Genomic DNA, 15441 nt, shown 5'->3' with positions numbered 1-15441 from the left:
GACATCTCAGGAGTGGACCTGCCGAGATCTCCGAAGACAATTCTCCTAGGAGTCCCTATAGAAGGGAAATACGCAATGTCGGGAGCAACAGCCAAACTTATCACCCATCTACTATCAGCAGCCAGAATGACTCTTGCACAAAATTGGAAAAACAAAGAAGGTCCAATTTCAGCATGCTGGTGGGTTAAGATCTGGGGGGTGATGGCTATGGAAAAGATATGCGCCATCAGCACTGGTAAATACCTAAGATTCCTAACTACATGGAATCCATTTCATGAACATGTACGGGACAGAGAAACTCATTTCTTCAAACCCTGCTTGCTCCGAAACACACATGTAACATGAACTCCCTCAAAACGAAGATAATGAGACACTGAGGTTAAGAAGGGGAAGAAAACTTCAAAAGTTTAGAAATTGAAATGTAAAACAATACTTAGAGTTGGGGGGGAGAGGATCCTATAGAGGTTAAGAGGTTAATTAAAAGAAGTGTGTGAGTAAGGGAGGGGGAGGAGGGAGGGAGTGAACTGAGGGAAGAACTTGAGGTAAAGCGTATCCCAACGATCTGAAAGACAAAACGGGTGTCAAATGTAGAGCATAAGAGTTTAATGTTGTCAAATGCTATGTTGTAATTGCTTATATGCCTTCAAACCAAAAATAAACATGGTTAAAAAAAAGAAAAGCTAGCCTACAAATATTAGGAATGCTAACATTAAGGTTACGCTCAATACGCCTAAATAACGAAAAAGGAAAACCTAGAAACGTTTGAAATGCCATCGTTAAGGTTAGTATCAACACTCTGAGTTGCGGGTTAGCCCATTATTGCTGCTTGACGCCGAGAGGTGAATTATGCAGGATTGTTTATAGATGTTGGATTGTTGGTTGATTTTAGGGTTGGTCTGATTTTCTGTCCAGCCCTTCTCTGCCAACACATATTTGCTCTTTATCCCATGATGAACTTTAGAGGGAAGGATTTTCTTACGATTTGATTGGCTATTAATAGTGAAGGAATTATGATATTCTCATGTTTCTTTCAAGGAGTGCAACGCTGTGCAGTACTAGGAAGTTCCTTTCTGTAGTCACCATAGGAGTCTCTGTCACAAGAGCCTTTCTTAAGTTGCCATTCTGAGTTGATAGTTGGCGAGTGGTTGTTGGTTATGGAGAGTTGTGGTTGTTGCTTGATGCTGCGTCATTGGTTGTTTGTTCCTTTGCTGTTGGATTAATGGGTTGCTTGGTTGCTAGTTGTTGCTGAGTTGCTTGAGACACTAATTCTAAGTCGCTGTTTGGAATTTTGTCACTGACTTGGACTGGGTCACGTGTGTCTTCTTGATACTGAGGTCTTGTTTTTTTGACTTGTTGGGTAATTCTGAGTCGCTGGATGCTGTTGGGGTACTGGTTGACTTGGAGTCACTGGTTGGCACTGAGGCGGAGGTACTGGTTCATGCAGTGTCGCTAGTTAATATTGGGCTCCTGGTTGATGCTAAGATGTTGCTAAATATGACAAATGCTACTTCTGTATTACTGACAGGACTCCACTTATGGCTTTGTTTGAAGAGCTGGGACTTCAAGATCGTCACGGCCACTTCTACGAAGAAATGGACTCCTGGGAAACCTGGCAGGAGACTGACGGCAGCAAAGCATCCATGAAGGACTTCTGCAACAGATGGCTGAATGAGTGGATAGAGAAACTTCAGGTACGCTTGGGCACCATCTATGCTGTTCAGAACACATGGTGCATGCATTACCCTAGGTCATGAACACAGACATTGGGAACGTGGTTTTGGGCTCTGTGTTCTTTACAGTAGCAAGCCAAATCCCTTGGCTCTAGACTTTGCTGTAACCCAGCAGATGCCTTTACTTAGGAGAGGGTCCCGGATCATTAGGGGATTGCACCGCGTATAAGACCAAACACACATGTAAAGAAATCCCCTTAATACATAGGCTTAGAGGACACTCGAGTTCAAGAATGGACTTAATCCCTCATTTCCAATTTGTATTAAAAATTATATTTTATTACATTATTTGTCTGTGTAAAATACATCACTAATTAAAAACAATGGGCCTCATTAGAAGTTCGCTGGTCCGGAAAAAACAGTACCGGTAAGCTTGCTGGTACCGTTGTTTCCGGACAGGCAAACTACAAGTTCTGCGGACCTCAACAGATGCACCGGCACCGTTCATGTATGGTGCCAATGCATCCGAGCTCCCCATTCCCCATGAGGCCAATGGGACTGAAATGGGAATGGGGAGTAAGTATTACCGGCACCCTGCAAAGGGGAATTGCCGGGTCTGGCGGGGCTGGAATGCCCCAGTAAATCCCCATTGCCGGGTGCCGGTAAATTCATGGCTCCGGCGGCAGCCCTGCTGGTATTTACCGGCACGGCTACCGCCATAGTCAGAGTGAGGCCCAATGACTTCCAACAATTGTATTCAGTCATTTTTGCAAAATCACATTTTTATATCCAAATTGAACTTTTTTAGCATTTTCACAAAACTGTTACAAGCTGTCATTACACCACCTATTCCAATCAAAACAACAAAGGGAATTCAATTCACCCCACCCCCGGTTCCTGATCCCTCTCCTCCTTCCCTTCCCCCCATGCAGCCGGTCCTCATTGAGTACACCAAGTTCAAACTTGGGGTAAACCCCTTTACCATAAAAAAACCTGTTCCCAAGCCCACAGATCCGTGTTAATTCGGCCTTCCACAGTCTACCTGACCTGTGGGCTAGTCACATAGGTTCCTCGCTGGACTATTTCAGGGCCACAGCTTAGGTTTCATGTACTTCCTTCCCCCGAGACCTCCCCGGGGTCAGGCAGGACATGGTATAATCCCTGTCATGCCCTCTCTTAGTGCCCGTATTTCTCAAAGAAGGGAAGCCTCAATATTCGACCGGGACTCATCTAACACATGAGTAAGGTATTCCATATCATAGATCGCTCTTATCATTGCTACCCATTCCCTTTCCTTTGGCATGCAAGGATTCTTCCATAGTTGGGCCAGATAACATCTGGCGTTGACCAACATGATTTGCAGCATATGCACACCTTCAACCTCCTCCTCCTCTTCCACCCACACTCCAAAAAGACAGAGCCACGGGGAATGTTCCCTGTGGGTTCTGTCCACCCCCATTATCCATGAGAGGACCTCCCTCCAGGAGGCCTGTTCTCTGGGGCACCCCCACATCATGTGTATGTAGTTGCCCTTCACTTGTTTGCACGTCCAACAGTGTGGGTCATATCCTTTATGCGTGGGGGGCAGGGAGGGTAGTGCCACCGGTGTATCATTTTTTTTGCTTGGTGCCTGTATTGCAGGGAGATCATTGACCGTACTATCCCTCTACAGATCTGCATCCATAATGCATCCTTAGTCTCTTTCCCCTGGTCCACCCCCCCACCTGGCCCTGGCTGTGAGTGGTTCCCTTGGTTCCACCAGCAAGATCGTCTTGTATAATCACACATTGGCCCTCATTACGAGTTCGGCGGTAACCATGCCGCTATTGCGGCATGGCTGCCGCCGAAATCGCGTTGGGGTCCGGGTCCTCGGAATGAGTATTTACTGGGCCATTCCGAGTTCGGAAGGCCCGGTAATTCCTCCCTCCAAGGACCCGGACACGGTCCTTCCCCATTCCCATTTCAGCCCCCATAGGGCTGAATGGGAGAGGGAGCAAACAATGGGTCATTACGAGATGGCCTGTTGTTTGCTCCCTCTTCCCCTCGCGGGACCCGGCAAGCACGCCTGGTTTTCCCAGGCGTGCTTACCGTGTCCCACGAGGGGAACTCGTAATGCGGCGGTACGGAGTGAACGGCGCCGGCACCTTTTACGGCACCGTTCACTCCGTACCGCCAGCGTCGCAATGAGGCCCAATGAGTCCCTTGGTACGCCTCCTTGTTAGCAGGAGCTGTTCCAAGTCCATCAATTCTCTTTTCAAGTTCTTCCCATGCCGGGGGTCCAATAGGACTCCCTTCAACTGCAGGTATCGAAAGGGTGACAGTCTGAAGAAGAGGTTCCCACATTCAGAACCTCTTCCAACTTATTCAGTGGGAGAAAGGTGCCTCTATCCCACATTTGTCTAGCTCTAGAGAGCCCGACCTCATACCAGAATTGGAACGCCAATGGTTCCCCTATCTCGTCCCTTAGGGGGGGAGGCCTATTTGTAATTCCCTCCACATTGCCCACAGGACTTCCAACACCGGGTGAAGCAGCACCCTCCACAGAATACTGGCTTTGGGCACCCACAATCATTCTCCCAGTGAGACTGGGGCCAGTATTGCATTGTCAATGGGCACCCACTATTTTTCAGAAAGTGGGTTCAAATGATCGACCAGAAACCAGAGCTGGCTGCTTTGTTGTAGGTTTCTAGGTCCAGGAATCCCCCCCTTTCCCTTGGTAGGGTTAGTGTCCTGTAGGCCACCCACTGATTTGCGCCTGCCCAGAGAAATTTTAGCATGTCCATTTTCACCTCGGCGAAGAAAGTCTGCAGGATCATGACCGGGAGCATCTGGAATAGAAACCGGAACTTAGGTAACATTACCATTTTAATAGCGTTCAGGTGCGCCATCGCGCTATCCATCAGAGCCCCAGTCTAGCCCACCTCTCCATGTCGTTCCTTACAGCCGCCCACAGTGGGAGGACATTCCCAGAGAATAGATTTGCGTAATTATGTGTCACCTGGATTCCCAAATACCTAAAAGAGTTCTCCTGGGCCCGAAATGGTAGGTTCCCAAGGTTGTCCACCTCTGCCTCTGACAGCCTCTGTATCTTAAAGGCTACTGACTTTTCCAAGTTAATTTTGAAGCCGCAGAGCTCCCCATATTGCACCACGCTCTCCAAAATGGGGGGCACCGATCGCGCCGGCTCTGTAATATAAAGCAGGGCATCATCTGCAATGAGACTGATCTTGCACTCCATATGCCCCATCCCGACCCCCTTTATTCTGCTGTCTTCCCGGACTGCCGCTGCCCATGGCTCCATGACCAGTGCATATAATAGCAGGGACCCGGGGCGCCCCTGCCGCGTGCCCTGCTGCTGTGGGAAACCCTGCAATATACTTCAGTTAACCACTACCCTCACTGTCGGGCTGGAGTATAGGGCCGCCATCCATCCCATCCACCTCTGGCCCATTCCCATGGTTGCTAGGACCTCCTCCATGAATGACCAACTCACCCGGGCAAAGGCCTTCTCAGCATCTAGGACCAGCAACAGGGCCGCCCTCCTCCCTCGCCGCCCTGGCATTGAGAACATGGAGCGTCTTGGACATGTTGTCGGCTCCCTGCCTATGCATCACAAAACCCACCTGATCTGGGTGAATGAGTCACGGGAGGCAGGATTTCAAGAGTGACGCGAGGATCCCGGCGAAGATTTTTGCATCGACATTCAGCAGTGAAATCGGTATACATGAGGCACAGCTGATCGGGTCTTTCCCTGGCTTTGCGATGACCGTGATCAGTGCCCGGAGGAATGCCAGCGGGATCGTGGCTTCCCCCACTATTGAATTAAACAACTTTGCCAGCGGTGTAGCGAGTGAGGACTGGTATTACTTATAGAAGTCTGCCATAAACCCATCTTCCCATGGGGTCTTCCCCACCTGCAGTCTCTGGATTGCCTGCAATACCTCTTGCCGTGTCACCTCCCTGTCCAGGACCTCCCTCTCCACCCCCGTTAACTTGGGGAGCCGACGATCTGCTAGATACCCCCTCAGTTTTTCCCCCGGGGCCCCACTGGTCTGCAATAGAGCTTTTGGTAACATTCTGCACACTGGGAAGACATTGCCTCCCCTGTAGTCTCCTTGCTCCGATCTACCCCTTGTATTGCGCCTATACTCCTTTCCACCCTGCACCCCCTTCACTATGTTCGCCTGAAGCATTCCCACTTAGTCCCCCCTTTCATAGTACCTTTGTTTCGTGAACCTCATATTCTTTACCACTTCCCCTATCAATGTCTTGTGAAACTCCTGCCTCTTGTCCCTCATCTCTCCCAGGAGTGCTTCTTTATCTGCCCCTGCACTTAGGAGTCGCAACCGCAGCACTTTCAGATCCCCCCTGAGCTTGGTTTCAATCAGGCCCCTCTCCCTCTTCTTCTGTGCACCTTCAGCTATGAGAAGGCCCTGAAATTTAGCTTTGGCCGCTTCCCAGACCATCATACTTTTCTCCCCATTAGCATTAGCCCCCAGAAAGTCCTGAAAGACCCTATCCCTCAGCAAAGTGTTGTTGCATCTCCAGTAGAATTGCTGTTTAGGACTCCTTATCCTCCACCCCGCTACCACCGATCAGGTGATTGCCTCAACCCTGGGTGCCCCCATCTCGGCCTCCCTGTCCAGCGGGATCAGGAGCAAGTCTATTCTTGTATATTTCTGGTGCCGGGTGAAAATATTGTGTAGCCCTCCGGCCCCGGGAAATGTCCCCGCCATACGTCGCCCAATAATGGTCCTGCAGGAGGTGTTTGAAGGCAGTGTTCTCTGAGCTTGCCGTTCTCGGGCCTTTGTCCTTAGCCGACCACTAGTTTAGCCTCAGCATATAAGGTGGCCAAGGTGATTTGTGCTTCCCCGTAAAATCCCTTTATCCCTAGGAATCGACCCCCGAATCCTCTTTTAGCCTGTATCTTCATCATCTTGAAGGCTGTTCCCAATATAATAGCCACTCCCTCGTTCTTGCAATATTTATGTGAGGCTCAGAATTTTTTATCAATTTCCTTCCCCCGTATAGCCGATTCCACCCCCTTTTTATAGTGAGTCTCTTGGAGGAAGAGGATCGCCAAGCGCTGTTTGCGAAACATTGCTCATAAGGGATCTCTTGTTTTGGGAATTAAAGCCTTTAACATTCAGCGTGGCTGTGTCAATCTCAGCCATCGCCTTTCTTTGCCCTTCTCCTGTCACCTTGAACATCACTCAAGAGGTACCCCCGCATCAACCCTCCTCCTCTCTGCTGCATGAAACAAGCCCCCTCTCTGCTCCACCCCACCCCCCCTTATCCCCACATTGAGGCATCCGACTGTGCACCCCAAACATGTTGGTCACACCAGTCAAACCACCGGGAATGCTGTCCCCTGCCCCCATTACAAGGTTAGTCATCTTTCTCATCACCTCTGCTGCTGGTCCCCTTCCTGTACCTTACCCACCCCGGTGCTCCCCCTTGCTGCACAACAAAAACTCCCCCCTGTTCAAACCATAACTGTGAGAGGAATGGTTCCCCCTGCTTCTACCCGCTAACCCCTCTCGTATCCCTCTCACCCTTATGCCCGTAAGCCTATCCAATCTACCCCCGAACACTGGGTGTCCCCAACCTTGTTAACCAAAACCAATTTGCTCCTCATACCTCCCCCCTTCCGGGTGAGATCCCCTCATCCCTTCATGTATGGGGTGTGTAGGGACCCAATATCTGGCCCCTTCGCCCTCTCAGAGCCATTTAACCATGTGCCACGTGGTCCATGTCACTCATTTCACTTCACTTCTTGGAGAGGAAGTGTTCAGTTTCCGAAACATCCTGCCACCCTGCATTCTTCAACGGCTTTTCTCCCTGTGCGGTCCATGAATGTCTCGCCTCTCTGACATCCCTTCTTCTCCTTCCTGGGTTGCCAGAGTTTCTGTGGCTCTCTCAATCTCTTCTTCCAACACCAGGTGACCTCTTCGCCTTCCCATTCGAATATTAGCGCAAATGGGCATCCCCACCGATATCGGACCCCTTTCTCCTGTAACCACTTTGTGAGCGGGGCACACCTTCTCCTCCGCAAGAGGGTCTGCGCCGAGAGGTCCTGGAATATTGCCACTCTGGAGTCCTCATAGTCCATGATTCCCATTCGTTTGGCTTTCTCCAGGATGTCGGCGGTAGTAGTGCAGCCTCACCAGGACAGCGTGTGGCCACCTAGTACCTCCTCTTGCACGGTGCATTCTAACTAGGATCACGTGTGTTCCTTCTTTTGACTCTAGGACCGTCCCAATATTTTCCTGGATTTTCTCTTCAAGTCCTACCAGGGATTCTCCCTCCCTTTCCTTGAGGCTAAAAAACTGGAGATTGTTTCGCCTCTCCCTATTTTCGATGTCGTCCATTTTGAGGTCTAGCTCCATTTCTGGTCTCTCAATGTCCCCAAATCGGGCCTCGATCTACTCCTCGAGAATGCTCGTGGAAGCCTGATTAGCCTCCACCCCTTCGAGCCTTTCATCCAGCGTGTCTACTTTTGCAGACAAGTCTGCCACTTTGGTTCCAATGTCAGTTCTCATCCCCAGGTCTCTTCCAGAATCATCTGGATGTTACTTTTGATGGTGCCTATCTCCGCAGAGCTGGGGTGGGTTCCCGTAGCTTCCTTTGCCCTCTCCATTTCTACTCCGACATGGCTGTGGTATTGCTATCGGGAGAGCTTCTCTCTCCAGGTCATTGACCATACACCCTTTTGTGTCCTGACCCCCACTTAATGTCTCACTGTTCCCTCTTCCGCAAGTGTCCTTTGCCACGTATCCCTTTACCACTTGGCGGGGTCCCCCCAGTGCACTCCGTCGTCTGTCATTTGTCAGCCTCTTGACCTTCCTCGTTGGCCTTGTCCTTGTTACCAGCCCTTGTCTCTGCACAACCTCCACGGGCCGCCCCTTCCTGTCTCTGGGTTTCTTTCACTCCCCTCGCCCCTCCACTCCTCCTCCGCGTCTGTTCGTCCTGGTTGGGCCCACTCCACGTGTTATCACCTCCCTAGGGCCTCCACCAGTGCTCTGGCCGACTTGGACCTTCTGTGATCAGGATGATGTGGGAGGGTTACGCTTGGTGGGGGCCATCTGGCCTGGGTCCTGGCAGGCATTCGGTTCCTTGTTTCTCAGTTCCTTCTGCCGTGACCATCCTGGAGGCAGTTTGGGTGGGGTGGTGCTCACTAACCTTTGGGTTCTCAACTGGGGACAGCACCCTCCCATTTGTGGCCCAGGAAAGGCTGTGTGCACAATGACTGTGAGCTCCTGCAACCCCTCTGGGGGGTGGTCTCATGATCAAATGTGCTCCGCTCCTCCTTTGGGTTTTTTTCCATGCTGGGCTTCTTCTCACTACCCCAACTCCTCTATCCGTCCCTCACTGGGCACGATACGTGGTACCAGTGGGGGTGCTCTTCAGAGGAGCCCTCCTGCATCAAAGACAACTAGCTGGTTATTGCCAGGGGAGCGGGGGGGCTTGCCCGCTTGCCTGAGTCCCCCACCTCTCCTCACCTCTGTGGTGTGCTCCCAATGCTGTTCCGGTGCCCACCGGGGGGTGCCGTGGGCGGACTGCTCCTCCTTGATATGGCCTCACAGGGCCCTTCACTCGCACAGCCTTGCCGTTCCTCTGCCGCTGGTCACCACCTTCTGCCTCCACTTTAGCCCCCCCCCGGCGTTGCTCATATTGCCTCCTGGAGCTGCCGGCTCCTCCTCCCAAGGCTTCACCGTTGCTGCCAATGTCTGCGGTTATAGGTTATGAGCGCAACGAGTCGTCCTCTCCACCTCACCTCTCCGGCCAAGGCTCAGCACATAGTAACTGCAGGGGGTGCCGGTATCAATCTGCTCCTTCTTCTTGAGTTCTTGCCATGGCAGCCGTTAACTCTTCCCGCCACGGCCGACAACCTCTGGTGTGGCAGTGCAGACTTAGCCGCTCCATTCCCGGCCTTCCCGGGAGTGCCAGCTCCCGCCAATGGCGCAGATGATGCCCCTCTCATTCCTGGGCAATGCAACCCCTTTTCCACGGGTTGCGGGATCCATGCTTCGCTATAACTCCCCTAAACTCTGGGGCAGGGGACAGAGTACGATGTTCAGGCAACTTTTTTGCCTGCACCCTTGGTGGCCTGTGCAAAATCACATTTTACTAGAGCACTGCCACGTATACTTCACATCCAATATATTACCCTGTACACTGCATTCTACTAATAACCATCTCCACACCAAGTGAAAATGTGTACAAAATAAATTATCCCTCAAAAAACACAAAAAATATAAAGACATCTATAGGTCGCTGTGTGTATTTTTATTTCCACTGCCCTTAGGTCCCAACATGTTTCTGTTCCCTATGATTTGGAACTTTCTTCAGGTGGAAATGAATGATATTTTCCCCTTAACGGATATGTTCATACATGTGACTTCAAAGTTGAATGTGGCATGAAGCTTGTGAAGCCCTCATGAATGCCTCAATGTTAGGACATATTCTAATAGAATGTAACAAGAGGATTTGCAGATGAACGGCAGTCCTTTTTGAATGCTCAATCAAATGTGCATCTCAGACTGGATTGTCACAGTATGGCTCTGTTCCAATGACCATATCCTCAAAAGGTTCTGGAAATGAATCTGATCTCTAAATATGAAAGCACTGCACGCATACACCATGAAAACTCCATCTTCGACATGCACATTTCATTGATCAATCAAAAAGGACTGACGTTCTTCTGCAAATCATCATGTTAAATACTATTAGAATATGTCCTAAAATGGAAGCTTTCATGAGGGATACGCAAGCTTTATGCCATGTTCAATTTTGAAATTGTGAACATATCCATTAAGTGGAAAATATAATTAATTTCCACCTGAAGAAAGCTCCAAATCATAGGGAACAGAAACATTTTGGCGCCAAGGGGTAGAGGAAAGAAAAATGCACACAGAGACCTATAGATGCATTCATTTTTTTAAACATTGTCACTGGGTCCGGTGAAGGTTATTAGTAGAATGCAGTGTACAGGGTAAAATGTTGGATGTGATCTGGGCCTCCCGTTGGACTATCAATCTTAGGTGAACATTTGGATAAGGAATTTCTCCTCTTTGAGATGTGTGACAAACAAAAAGTGTGCCCTTAAGCTGCTTTTTCGCTGGTAGTACTCCAGTGTGCGGCTACATCAATTCCAGCCCTCATTGGACCCTGGGTGTTGGCAGACTTGTGAGGTACTGGAGACATATCTGCATATGTGGTGGGACTGCCCCCTTGTTCAGGCTTTTTGGGAGGGGGTGCTCACCTCGATTGAAGCCATCACCATTGTTGGACCTCCAAAGAGCCTTCAAATGATCCTACTGGGCTCCTCGGTTCGTGGGGCTTACCCAGTGGCTTGGGCGAGGGCTAAATTACTGACCCAGCTTCTCCTGGCAGGTAATATCACGATTGTCTGTACTTGGAAATCTCCCGAGGGCCCACTGCTGCCTTTATGGTGGGTTAAGATCTGGGACATCTTGGTTGCTGAGAAAGTAACCGCAGAAAAGGAAGGCCGACTACACCGGTTTACAGATATTTGGGCTCCAGTCCTGGAATATGATCGGGACTTTCCAGCAGAAACATATAAACCTTGCCTGCCAGGACGGTTCTTGTGAGCCCATGGGGAACTATGGGATAGTTTTCTTAACTTTCCAGACGGACGATGTGGGAGAAGCGGGAGGTGGGTCAGAAACCACTGGGGTGAACGGGGGATTGATCCAAATTGTGTATTGATTTAAGAAAGAAAATTATGTGTATTACGCTGTTGATTGTGTCACTCTGATTTGAATAAAGTTGTTTACATTTTTTGTTAAATGTTGGCTATGATGTATATGTGCCCGAGCTATTGTAAAATGCTATTGTAAAATGGGATTTTGCAAAAATGAATTTAAAAAAATTGTTGGAAGTAAATGTTTTTAATTAGTGATGTATTTTACACAGACAAATAATTTAATATGATAAAATATTTTTTATAGAAATTGGAAATGAGGGATACGTCCATACCAGAATGAGAATGTCCTATAAGCCTGCCTATTAAGGAGATTTCTATCTATGTGTGTGTGAACCAAGCAGATGCCACCATTTGAGTTATGTTGTTTGTAAGTGACAGACAGGAAGGGGCTGGCTGCTAAGGGCGAAGCCACATGGACTGCTGCGCTATAGAACATCCTCTATAAAGCGAAATTTGAATTGTCTGTTAATTTGTTGAGTTGTTTTTTAAATAGTTAATTTGTTTTATTTTATCTACATTTGACAAAGGCCAAAAAAAATATTTGTATATTCAAATGTCCAATTGATCATTTCAGTTGCACATTTGATGATATTGAATTGACTTCCAAACAAAAAAGTAGGTCACGTTATAAACGAATCAGGGATGATCAGTTGATAGACAGCATCAGATGCCAGTATATTTGTACTATATCATTAAAGGTGTTTTACTATATCATTAAAGGTGTTTTATGGCTTGACAGTAGCCAGGATCTCTTTGACCATTAAAGAAGAGAGCTCCCAATATTCATCTCGACAAAAATTATTTAATACTACATTTACAATATAATGTGAACATGAAAACTTCTTAAAGGCGTTTTTGGGAATAAAATATAAATTTTGTATATGGAGTTATTACATTATTTTTGTAGATTTTAATATCAGAGATCTCAGATCTTGTGGGACCATTAAACACATTATGCCAGTGGCATCTTTACTATAGTCGCCTTCATGCTCCTATAAGGCCCAGTGCCATACGTCCAAACTCCAGCCACCGAAAAAACATTAAGAGCAGATGACAAACAATGGGGGAAAAAACTAATAGTGACTAAAACAACAATGTGAGTGACTGCGGAATAGATGTAAATATGAATAAAGAATGCTTGTCAATATTGGACATGGCAACAAATACGACCGCGTGATGATGATTTTTAGTAGTTGTTTCAATTGTTTGTTTGTTTGTTTGTTTATTATTTATAGCGCGCACCAAACCCGAGGGTAACCGGGCGCGTTGTTCAAGGATACTTTAAACTTTACAGGTTACGCATGCTTACAAGTGGTGGTTATACATCGTAGAAATTACATAATGCAGGACAGTAGGGAGAATATACATTGTGCATAAAATAAACATATAACATAATATGTACAGGAAATATGCAGTAGGAAGATAGAGAGTATATAATTATGTGCATAGAACGTCTGTAGGACAGTAGTTATGTTAGTGTAGGGCGGGACTATCGGTCATTTTCTTTGATCCAGTTGATACAGTTAGATCTGAAGAGAGCGTAGGATTGGGTAGATCTCAGGCCGGGCGGGAGGGAGTTCCAAAGCTGGGCAGCTTTGACCGGGAAGCTGTTTCCTCCGGCCGTACTTAGTTTAAATGGGGGTATCACTAACTGGTTGGAGTATACTTCTCTGGTGGGTCTAGTGGAGATTTTTCTGTTGAATTTAGCAGCTAGGTATTTGGGTGCTAGATGGTTGATACTACAATATGTGTTCCCAGAAATGTTCCTTTTAAATAATGTCTGTGTATATTTTAGTACGTTTACAGGGATTGTGACCACAGCAGAGTCTACCTGTTGGTTAACTACAACGTTTTATTTCTTTTTTTTTTACGTGTGTGTGTGTGTGTGTGTGTGTAGAGGTGTATGCCTGTGTGTGTGTGTAGAGGTAGTATGTGGGAATGGGCTGGGCCAGGTATAGGGGCTTGGGGGACCCCCATATAAAAAAGAAATAAAGTCGACTTACAAGAGTCAAACTAGCAGACCACAAAAAAGGGCACATCAATGTGTGCTACTGTCGCATCTGAAAATCAAGCCTTCCCATCACACCACCATACCACTGCATCTACAAAATATAATACTAACAATATCAAATGCAATAACCCAGCCACTGCAACGTTTACTAGTGGGCAGAATGGTGCACAGTCCGCAAGCTCATTCAGCAGACATTTTACCTGCTTGTTTCAGGCTGGCACAAATGAGCAATAGGGGGATATCGCTTCAGAAAACACGGTTCAGGGGTGTTTAATCAATTTCTGTTCCATAAAATGTATGAAGCATTTATAGAAGCATATATGCCCATTGTACTGGAGTTAGTTAATCATAACAAACTTTATTTTGGCAAATAAATACCATAAACGTATGCAAATAAAAGAATAAAATTTCACATCCAAAATGCACAAAAAGGTTGATTAGAACCATTTGAAATAATCCAAATACTAAACAGAATATTAACACACATTAAAATACACACTCAAATGCACAGAATAAAAAACGTATTACACTTATCTTTCAAATAGAATAATATTTAAATTCTAAAAAAGGAGGACCTCTGGGTATTTATCTGCCCTTTAATATAAAATCATAAGTGACAATTTTGTGTAGCATTGTATATAATGTTTTTTGTAACGCTTTAAATTGAGGTCCACGTATGTCCTACACACATGGGTCTGGTGTCATTCCGTTCCACACTTAGCCCACTTTCATGGAATACTGTCCAAATCTGCAATTCCTAAGGCGTTGGAAGTTTCTTCACTGATGAAGGTGTCTATAAGTGATGATTTTGTATAATTTTGTTTTTGTAACGCTTTCATTTGGGGCCATTGAATACTACAGACATGGGTCTGGTGTCATTCCGTTCCACATTTCTCCCCCTTTAATGGTATACTGTCAAAAGTGCAATTGCTAAGGCGTTTGAAGTCAATTCACTGGAGTTCATGCACTGATGAAGTTGCGTATAAGTGACGACTTCGTGTAACGTTTCATATGAGTCTGGTGTCATTCCGTTCCACATGCATCTAACCTTGATGGCATACTGTCCAAATCTACAATTCCTAAGGCATTTGAAGTTTATTAACTGATATTAACTGATGAAGTTTTTGATGAAGCTTTTGAAGTTGTTTGATGAACCTTTGTAAGTGGCAGTATCGTAGTGCTTTGATTTCCGGCAGCCCAAGTTATTGGCTAGAGCGAAGCAAGGGTGGATGATGAGGGCACCAGGCCGTTACCCCCGTTCCAGCACTTGGAACAGGGGATTAGGGCTATTAGCACCCTTAGTTGCCACAGCACCAACCCAGGGTGCTTAAAAAAAAGTATTTTCCTTCATTCAACCGGACACAGCACCCATACCGTTGTACCAAGGAAAATCCTTTTCCAAGATGGCCACCATGGAAAGGGAAAGTGGGGCTCCATTCGCCATGGCGGTCAACTGGAACGCTCAGGACGGTGGGGAGCAGCTGCACCAAAAAGTAAGTGAAGGGAGGAGAGGGGTTTGGTTTAGATAAAGAAAGAAAAGAATTGCGGCCTACGGCATGTTGGCAGCCTGTGGGTTCCGTAGAGCGTGGGATGAGCTTGGAGATTTCAGCCTGTGTTCTGCAAGAACTGATTGGCTGTGCCCCACGCCCTGTGTGCTAATATGTGTGAAAGCCACCTAAGAGAACTATCCTTATCATATGATAGAACATCTTTCAATGCTTCTCTATACACTTTGAGTGGAACTCGGTAAACCAGATACTGGAGTGAGTTACTTCACATCCAGTAAAACTCTTTGGGCCTCATTACACGGAAGGCGGTAACCATGGCGCTATTAGCGCCATGGTTGCCGCCGGTATTTTACCGATCCCGCCATGGTGGATGGCGGAATTACCGCCCCATTCCAAGGTTGGCAGGGCCGTAATTCCCCATTCACCATTGGCACTTCCCCATTCCCATTGAGCCCCCACAGGGCTCAATAGGATGGGGAAGGCGGCAATTACGGTACCGCAAATTGCGGCACCGTAATTGCC

General features: G+C 47.3%; 1 protein-coding gene across 1 annotated transcript in view; it reads left to right on the top strand.

Annotated features, from left to right (window-relative positions):
• WDR97 (WD repeat domain 97) overlaps positions 1-15441 on the top strand; it is an 847808-nt gene that overhangs the window by 729298 nt on the left and 103069 nt on the right. The window contains exon 21 of the mRNA XM_069621894.1: positions 1526-1691. Within this exon, the coding sequence (XP_069477995.1) occupies positions 1526-1691 (166 nt within the window). The remainder of the gene's footprint in view (positions 1-1525; positions 1692-15441) is intronic.

Source organism: Ambystoma mexicanum, chromosome 5q, assembly GCF_040938575.1.
Source record: "Ambystoma mexicanum isolate Mex_15411 chromosome 5q, UKY_AmexF1_1, whole genome shotgun sequence".
Taxonomy (NCBI): domain Eukaryota; kingdom Metazoa; phylum Chordata; class Amphibia; order Caudata; family Ambystomatidae; genus Ambystoma; species Ambystoma mexicanum.
Note: the sequence above shows the minus strand (reverse complement) of the source record. Positions and strands in the feature narration are given on the sequence as shown.